Source organism: Drosophila santomea, chromosome 2R, assembly GCF_016746245.2.
Source record: "Drosophila santomea strain STO CAGO 1482 chromosome 2R, Prin_Dsan_1.1, whole genome shotgun sequence".
Classification (NCBI taxonomy): domain Eukaryota; kingdom Metazoa; phylum Arthropoda; class Insecta; order Diptera; family Drosophilidae; genus Drosophila; species Drosophila santomea.
In genome coordinates this window covers 15,437,216-15,446,598 of record NC_053017.2, presented here as the reverse complement: position 1 = coordinate 15,446,598, position 9,383 = coordinate 15,437,216, and the positions used below count along the sequence as shown (strand labels likewise).

Here is a 9,383-nt window from a genome sequence, read left to right as displayed (position 1 = left end):
AGAAACCAATGAAAAAACTTAAATGTAACTTCTTATCTGTTGTTTTTTATTTGGAAAGCAAATCTTCTTTTCCTCTCGTCTTTAGTTGAACGTTTTCTCTGCATTATTTCCCTATTTATCAGTTTTAATACTTCATTTCCGCTTTCGTTGAATGAAAACTGAATTCGAAATAAATGGTCTTGACCCAAAAAAAACACTCATCAAGTTCCTCTCATTTGAAATCATCACCACTTCATCAACTGCTCCTTTCATTTTCTTATTTCTGAGCGCCTTGGAATTCCTCACAGCTGGAAAATACATGTGAAATCCTTATGAACTTTATGCAATGAGTCCAATCAATCTGCAAATGTGCTCGATAAGAAACACAATCAGCTTCAAGTAACCCATTTCTGGACTTTGTGTGGAGTGCTGGGATTCGTTCTTTGCCCGGTTATCCGTGTCCACATTTCTTATGGGATGGATTAAGTTTTTCGGAATCTTCTGCCGAACCAAATGACTTTTTATGATCTGCAGCTGGAAATCTTCGGTTTTGATATTCAACGTTCTATTTGGCACAGCCATTTTCCCGGTGAGCTCGTTGGAAAAAGGCGCCCCAAATCCGAAACCCAAGCCTGTGATGAAAATGAGTTAATAGTTTCCTGCTTTAATAAATAAATTACTTACCCAAAAAAAGCGGAAGAATAAAAATCACTATTGAGTTCATAATTCCGGATTAAATATTGCTGCTACAGTGGATTTTGGGTTGAGGTGTGAGGCTAACGTCTACTGTTTGTTTAATCGGAATCACTAGTAAATCCTAAAGTCCAACTTTATTTTAAGGGAAAAGTTTCCCTTTTTTGAATTGCGCGCCCACTGTTGCCACAAACGCGTTAGCACGTAACTCAATTTGAGCCGCCAATGAGCAACAGCTGATGCTGTGCTCTTCTTCTTCCACCGCCGACAATCACCCGTTGAAATGCAGCGATGTGGCAACGCCGCCGGGCCAGGTGGCAATTCTGCGCCGTGGTGTGCACACACTGGCCGCCACTGCTGGTCGGCTCTTCTTCTTGCCACTGCTGCAATTATATATCGCTGTTCCGTCGTCTCCGCCGATCCAACTCCGCGCTAAAAATCGCTTGAAAACCGCACACTCGCAGCTCAACGGCCCGCGATTAATCCGTAAATATTGCAATTGCACGGTGGGCGCTAAAAAAAACACGCCAAATTAAAAGGCACAACACAAAACAAACGGAAACGCACACGAACACACGGACACACACACACATGTAGCAGGCGAGCAGCTGACGCCGGCAGAGGCAGTGCAGCGACAGTGGCAGCGACAGCGACAGCGGCAGCGACTGCAGCAACAAGCAACAAAAGCAAAAGGCAAACAATTGGATAAGCGCTATTAAGGTGTTTAAACGGCAGCCAACTTAACAGTCCAAGAGTTCAGCTTGGAAAGCTAACGGTTCCAAGGTCGCAGCGCTAAAAAAAATCGTACAAAATACTCGTCTTGTTGTTGCTCTTGCTGCTGCAACAGTTGCAGCCTATGCGCGAGTGTGTGTGAGTGTGTGATTGTGCGATCGCCGTCGTCCGTCTCGCTCGCACTAGCTGCAAATAGTCGCCGGTGAAATGGTGTCGCCTTTCGCAGCCGACGTCAACGTCGCTGCCGACGTCGGCGCAGAGACCACCACTGTGGCAATGAAACGCAATTTGTTGTTCTTGTTGCCGTAAAAATGTTTACAATGCGATCGGAATGCACTGGCAGAAATCGAGAGTGATCCGCCTCAAATGATACCCCTTAAAATTCCAAATTAAACACATACATATCACAGTTACACGCATTTTAAAAATTAAAAACAGTGCCAAGTGATGAAGATAAACATATCTATAAGTTCGAAACAAAACGATGTGATTTATCATAACAAATAAAATTAATAAAAAAAAAAATTAAATTCTTTTTAGATTGTTCAGCCTGAGCGAAATTCAAAACACATAAATTCAAAACACTATCTTAATCAGCTGAACATGGAAAACCATGAATAATGCCACAATTGCTCAGTTCAATATTTGAAAATCCACCAGTGCTCTTAATAGCTTCAAAAGCAAGTGAAGAAATTTAGAATAAAACGAGTGATAGCCAAAAAGAAACAGCGAGAAACGCCACGGAAATTCGAGAAAAGTGTAGAAAAGTCTAGAAAAGTGCCTGAAACCAAATGTGTTTGTACCGAAGTTAAATCCCTTCGATCCGCCCAAATCGGCTTTAATTCCCCTCAAATCCCCCATCTTCCGCCCAATAATTCAACGGGAAAAACGAGCACATGAGTTGGATTAATCGGAGTCAACTGGAATAGGCCGAAGCACCCGGAGCACAGGTCAGTATCGGAACAATCAGGCCATTTTAACTGACATCAGTTAGTTGAAAAACATTCGAATAACCGTTTGCTCAATTGAACGGTTCGGGTTCGCCTTCAATCGGTTGAAACCGGTTATCAGTTACCGATTACCAGTTACCGGTTCGCTTCAAAATTCAATTAATTTAAATCAATTCAGCGCAGACAGTTTGGTTTCATTCCCTTGCCTTTGCTTTCCATCACAAACATCGGATGAAAATGGCGAACGGAGAATTTCAAATGCTCTATCTTAAATACAAATCTCACTGGTATTAACGCTTTTTAAGTGAGGGGGCGTGTCGAAAGTAAGACGTTTTTTACGGATGAAAATACAATACAAACTACTATAAGTGTTAGATAGTAGTCATGTTTTGAAAGGGAAATTCCCAATAGAATTTAGGAAAATTACTTAAAGCCTGGGAGAAAGAAAATTAAATGAGAAATTAAATTCATACATGCCACAAAAATATATAAATTCGATATCCTCATACGGTTTTAAAGCCAAATGCTAAAATATCATTAACAACTGATTGGCTGCAGCGCACAAAATATTATTTTATTTGTCCAACTGATGAAATAATCATTAAAATGGTAATTTAATGAGGCGCTCGCCTTTTGCAGCAAATAAAAGCAAAAACAAACCTCATGATGAACATACAAACATACAACAAAACTCGAAATAAAAGCGATGATTTATGCAATAATTTAATATGCATTTCGCACAGCCACATATTGTACACACAGCTTGCTTCTTTGTTGGTCGCATTTGGGTTGAACTTTAAAGAGCGACTACGGTTATTAATTTAACCTTTTTTTCGGCTCCACTTGGTTTCATTTGAGTGCAGAATGCAGCAGGTCCCAAAACCTGAAACATTCGCAAATCCCTTTTCCCCTCTTAGCTGTCCGGTTTTTTTTTTTTTGGGGGGCGCCCTTAATGGAAAAAATGTTGAGCGGTCTTTTTGCTGTTTCCCCTCTGGCTATAATCCCCCTTTTGGATACCCTTGCAGTTGGACTTATAACTTCGATTTGGATTCTGTAGTTTGTAGAAGGGCTTGGATTAAAGTAATTTATTTCATGCCTAAAACGTTGCATACTTTGAAATACCACTTAAAGTGAATTGATACCCTCTTTGTTTCGATCTGCATAGAATGTTCTTCAGAACTCACAACGCACAGATGATAGATGCAACTGCAATAGGGTATTCTTAACTTCGATACCCCCCAAGTTCCCTTTCATTCTCATTCCCCATTGTTTTTGCGTCTGTTTACGCTGAACTGGTGGGAGGAGGGGAAAAGGGGAAGGGGGGCGGGGTGCCCCAAAGGAACCAGACGTCCTGCCATAAAATTGCATGTCCAAGTTGTTTTATTTGATTATGCGATCGTGTGTGTGTGTGTGTGTGTGTGTGTGTGGATTTTTGTGGCTGTGTTCTGTGTTTTTGTTGCAGCAAGAGTTTATTGCGCGGAATGCTATTTAATAAATTCCATTTTCTGTCATTTTGCAGTGCTATTTTTTGTTTCTGCATCTCGGACAGGATTTATGCTGCTGCTTTTGTTAGCGCTGTGTTTTCCATCCGTTTTCCATCTTGTTTGGCCAATGCAAATTTTAAATAAAATTCAATTTCCCTGGCAACTTCAATTGCGTCAAAGGCCAGCCAAAAGTTGTGGAAAACGTGGGTTATGAGCATCCGTTGCAATATGCACAGCTTGCTGCTTGGCTCGCTGCAATTTCATATTTCATATTTCACTTCGGGATTTATTACTAATTTTGTTGCCTATTTTTGCTACTTTAATGCAGTGCACTTCCCGCGGCGCTCAGTTTTCCCAGTTTGGGAAATGAAGGAAAACTGGCACAGTCTAGCAAAGAATAGATAAAAAGCGACGAACAATAAAGACGGCAAAACTTAAGCACCTTAACTCACTTTTGCCAGCTCTACAGCAGAAACTCGCAAAAAAGAACTCGACACATAATCGAGAGCAGAGCGAACGAAAAGAATTTCCCAACTACGCTAAAAACTTTTCCGAACAACGCAACTTTTTCGTTTTCCATGAAACCCTTCACCCCCCCATCCACTCCCAAAACTTTTCCAATGTTCCTGCACGCGTTTTGTTATTGTTATTGTATGCAACTTCCGCCACAGCTAACATATAACTATAACTATAGAACTATAGCACAACTGCACAAAAAGGGGAAAACGAGAAAATACAGCCAAGAACATCGTCGATAAGCGGGAGTTCAATGGTTAAAGCTGAGCATTTTCCGCATTTGGGGGAAAAACTTTAAAGAAAAAAAACGGGGCTTTTCTATTTCACTTGTTCTCGGGCTGTGCCACGCCCTTAAAAACACAAAGGCAAGGACATGGAGGCCATAAAAATGTTTCTCTGGGTTTATGGGCTGCTGGGAGGAGAAACAAAAACTTTTAAAAACAACTGCACGGGGTGGAAAAACAGGGGCAGGTGGGCGGCAACAAAAGCAACAATGTTCAAGTGCAGGCACTGGGAAAAACTAGGGAAAAACACACTGATACGCTTGTGGTCACCTCAATAGAAGAAGGTTTCTAACTATAAAATGTATAAAAGGTTTTAGAGAATTTAAGTAACAAGCATGATTATACTCAAAACAACACATGTAACATGTGTAATTTTGAACCATTTTTTTAATATTAAACTTATTTAGTACTGCTTACTACTATTATCTTAACCGCCACTGTACAGCCCACACATTGGAAAACAAACAAAAACCCAGCTAACAACTCTTAAAAGCTGGCACCAGAAAAATGGGGGAATAATACAAAATATGAGCGCTCCAAACTGCATTTTCCCACTAGCGAAACAAAAAAAATAGGAAAAACAATGCTGCAAATGCAGGCGAGTCGAAAAAAAAATCAATATAATGCGCATAAATAAATTAAAAATAATTGCAATGTGAAAGGAAAAACTTCCGTTTTGCATGCCGATGTTTACATTTTATGCAACTTTATTATGGCCACTCGAAATTACTGCTGCTGGCAAAGCGCATGCATTTTCGTAAATAAATAATAAAACATTTAATTAGTGGAGTAAATATTATGATTGCATAATGTTGAATTAAAAAACAATCCACTTGCAAAATAGCGCACTTTGCTCAACTGTTGTTGCCATCTGCCATCAACATGATGATGGGAATCGCTAAACGAGGGCAGCACAAAATTGTTTAGCGAATCTATACTAGAGTATACTATACTACCCTGTGGTATAGTATGTACTTGATAAAGCGAATTAGCACCATTCGAATCTGGTCCGTGGCATAAACAAATAGCCGATATATTTAGCCAGGCATTCGACCGGATATATCTGGAACTCTGAAGTGCAAAAAAGTTGCTAAATCGCGTGGCGGGGGGAGGAAATCCAGCGATTTTTCTTTCCGTTCCGCTCGTTATCAGGAGGCCGTATACTCTATATACTCTGCTGATCTTTCGAGCGGCCGACTTGCGTCACATGTCTGAAATTTACATACACATTAATGAAAACAAATGCGAGAGAGAGATCGAATCGAATCAAATGAAATCAAAAAATGAAATCACTGCGACTCGCAAACAAGAAGCAACGTCCGACAAATCGTCGCATCACTTTAACATGCAAATCCACACACACTCCTCCCTTCCTTTCACATCGAAGCAGAAGTATACACTTCCCACATCGATGCCCACAGAGCTCAGAGATCATGATCGCAGTGTGATGCGGGTTATCGCGAGACCCCTGCTCCACTGTTCTATCACCATCGGCAATCGCTCGCTTAACGAGCGTCGAATTTTCAATCACCAACTGGAGGCAGGTTGGCACCAGAATCAACCTCTGCCAACTAGTAATTCAATTTATTTTATATTAAAGATATTCATTCAAGTTCTCATAATAAATAATACCCATCTCTCGATTGCAGCTGCTTATACTATGGAAAAGGCGAAGGCGTACATCAAAAATGAACTTCGCGGTGGCAGCCAGCAATCCGAGCCAGCAACCACGCCGAATCCAAGCTCTCCGGCCTCGGCGCCTGGTACACTCCAAGCCACCAAGCAGCCCTATCCGCCCATGGAGCTGATGCCCTCGCCCGGAGCAGCCGCCCATCGGAACAGCCGGACGCCGGGCGAGCAGTACCACTTTGGCTATCAGCCGCATCCCGCCCAGCATTACCATACGGGCGCCAAGTCGACGGGCAGAGCCTCGGCACCGCCCGATAACCATCATGTGGCCATGACCATATGTTTTGTGTGCGGCGGACATGGCAGCTTTGAGCCGCAGCCCCTGAGGATTCGCCACAATGCCGAGCGTCCTTCGGAGTCGTATTTCCCATTTCTGGAGCGTCATGAGCCGCCGAATGGAGTGGCTGGCGTGGCACCGGGCCAGGAGTACGTGTGGGCCTGCATGCTCTGCTTTCGCTCGTTGAACGAGCAGTGGGATGCCTATGAGCGGCAGAAGAAGCCACTGCTGCAGCGCATCTACCACATGAAGCGGGTGGACGGCAAGGGGTACATAGGTGCCGATGTGGCCACACAGAGCGAGTATGCCGCTCAGGTACTCGGCCTGAGTGCCGAGCATCTCACCCAGAATGGCCTGGTGGAGGGGCATGGAGATCCCTACGCCCTGGCACGCCACTACTCGCCGCAGCAGCAGTCACACCATCAACACAGTACCTCCAGGAATGCCTCACCCTCGCCAAATCCCAGTGCTGCCGGTGGCGGTGGCGTTGGTGGTGCTGGTGGTGTTGGTGGTGCGGAGTACTATCCCAGGAATTCGACGCCGTCGAGCAACCACAACAGATACCTGAGCAGGCCGCAGTCGCGGGACATGCCCGTGGCCTCGCCCATATCGCGACCGCCCAGCGAACCGCCGGCCATGAAATCCGCCGGCTATGCGCAGCAGAAGTTCAAGCTGAGCCCGGCACCGCCCACTGGCTACCAAGGACAGGCGCCCTATCATCCCGCCCAGTACCAGCAGCTGCAGCAGCAGACGGCTGCCTATCACTTGCTGCAGCAGCAGGTGAACGCTGCCGGCGGAGCAGCGGAGTCGGCCCACTACAAGGGCAATCCCTATGGTGCGCTGCCTTCACCTGGCAACGGTCCACTGGGACCACGTGCTCCGTCGGCGCTCGAAGATGATAATGCCACCGTGCTGGATCTGCGCAACTCGTCCAATTCCAGTGCTCCGCCAGCACCGCGGCATGCTGGCAGCACTGCATCCGTCGCGCAGCCAAGTCAACCGCCAGCGGAGGTGGGCATCCTGGACCTGTCCATGCCGGACAAGAACTCCATCACCGAGGTGTGCTACGTGTGCGGCGATGAGCAGCGCCGTGGCAGCCTCATCGAGCTGAGCACAGTGAAGCCCCGCGAAACGGGCAGACCCGGACCCTCTGTGCCCTACTTCCCCCTCTTCAACGAGCAGCATCCGCGTCCGGCACGTTCGCGCCCCAAGGATCCACGCGGCATGATCCAGGCCTGTCTGCCCTGCTACGAGGACCTCATGCAGCAGTGGCACGTCCACCAGGTGAGTTTGCAATGCAAATACATGACTTTCTCATTGGCATACATGCATATGGAGCGGATTCATCCGGTGTCGCCAGCGGGCACCCATATCCATATCCCATTGATATATCGCCTTGAATTGGCTGGCAATGGAAGTCGAGTTAAGGGATTGAAGAAGTGTTGCTTGTTAACTTGAGATGCATGACAGCTAAATGCAGATTGGAAAATCATCTAAACTCTGCTTAGTTTTCACACTTTTCGAGTTAACAGCGAAACATTTATGCCTCATAAGCTTTCAACCAAAAGGTTAAACTAAAGTCCTGTGGACAAGCAACTCATTCCATCAGATTGGCCCCCAAAATATTCGTATATTTTCCATGAAATGTTTGAATATGCAAATAGAAATGTTTATGGATGCTGGCAAATACGTATGTGCATGCCAGAGCTTTGCAAAATATTTGGTGAAAATTTCAATATTGTTCGCTCTGGCATAAATAATGGAATTCAATAAAAATGCTTTTGGGTGGTAGCTGCGTAGAAAGGAAGTGGAAGTGGAAATGCAAAAGCAAAACCAAACATTGGCAACAAAATACGAAAAAAAAATAAAGGAAATGAAATACAAGAGGCGAAACAAATTTACGAGAGCAGTTTTTCGCGTCGCACGAATCAAAATAAACAAAAATATGGCCACGCCATCCATTGGGAATGGGGATGGGGATGTGGATGGAGATGAGGATGGGGATGATGGTGGTGGCCATAACGATGATCATGATGAAGTTGGCGCCATGCAGATTGACCCGGGACTGTAAGGCTCTCCACTGTGCGAACGATTAATCAGTGGGGTCGTCGTCGTCGTCGTCGTCGCAGCCTCCACTCGCATATACATATATGCGTATATATGCTCCATAGAGCAAGGGGGCATTATCTTCATCCTCGGACAGTCCCCACCAGCGGGTTGCGGGTTGGGGGGTTCGGGGGTTCGGGGATTTGGGGTCGTTGGGATCACACGGGGGAGCGGACGGCGCTCGTAAAGGCGGCGAATGTTGTGGGAATTTTGACCGCAGGGTCGCTTGTGTTTCTGATTAAATTTTAATAGCTTTCCGCGATTATTTCGCTTCTTTCGTTTTATTTCGCTGTCGCCTCTTGTTTTTTCTCCCTTTTTCTCTTTTATTTATTTGTCTTTCGATTTTATTTCTGAATGCGAAAATGTATTTATAAATTTGAGACATCGCCCTGGTTTCGCTCATTGATGATAGTGCTCGGTGGAGCATTGGTGCTCGCGGAGATTGGGGCACGAAAGTTGGTGTCAGTGTGCTTAGCGTTTGTCGAGTGATTCACGATGCGCATTCATTGAAGGCGATACTTCATTTAAGTATTGGTTTCGATTGATTTGGTAATTCAGTTTTTTAATAATATATCTCAAGTAACTTCATTTGATGTAATGCGGTTGCCACCACTTCTGAAAACACCACGCAACCGAACCCACAAATGGAAATTAATTTGTTAAGTCTGAGTGC

General features: G+C 44.8%; 2 protein-coding genes across 6 annotated transcripts in view; one reads left to right on the top strand and one right to left on the bottom strand.

Moving 5' to 3' along the window:
* Positions 1-18: 18 nt before the first annotated feature.
* On the bottom strand, positions 19-821 carry LOC120444960. The gene is made up of 2 exons (XM_039624976.1): positions 664-821; positions 19-611 (listed from the first exon to the last, which is right to left on the bottom strand). Exons 1-2 carry the CDS (start codon positions 701-703, stop codon positions 319-321), a joined length of 333 nt encoding a protein of 110 aa, XP_039480910.1. The 5' UTR covers positions 704-821; the 3' UTR covers positions 19-318.
* Positions 822-931: 110 nt separating this feature from the next.
* The window catches only part of LOC120444956 (zinc finger CCCH domain-containing protein 18), a 64,555-nt gene continuing 56,103 nt past the window's right edge, over positions 932-9,383 (top strand). For 2 of the 5 annotated variants that reach the window (XM_039624970.2, XM_039624971.2), the window contains exons 1-3: positions 932-1,158; positions 1,945-2,354; positions 6,288-7,888. In XM_039624970.2, coding sequence (XP_039480904.1) covers positions 6,299-7,888 — 1,590 coding nt within the window. In that variant the 5' untranslated portion in view covers positions 932-1,158; positions 1,945-2,354; positions 6,288-6,298. Of the gene's footprint in view, positions 1,179-1,944; positions 2,355-6,287; positions 7,889-9,383 lie in introns of all 5 variants that reach the window. The other 3 variants (XM_039624968.2, XM_039624966.1, XM_039624967.1) reach the window with 3 other exon arrangements.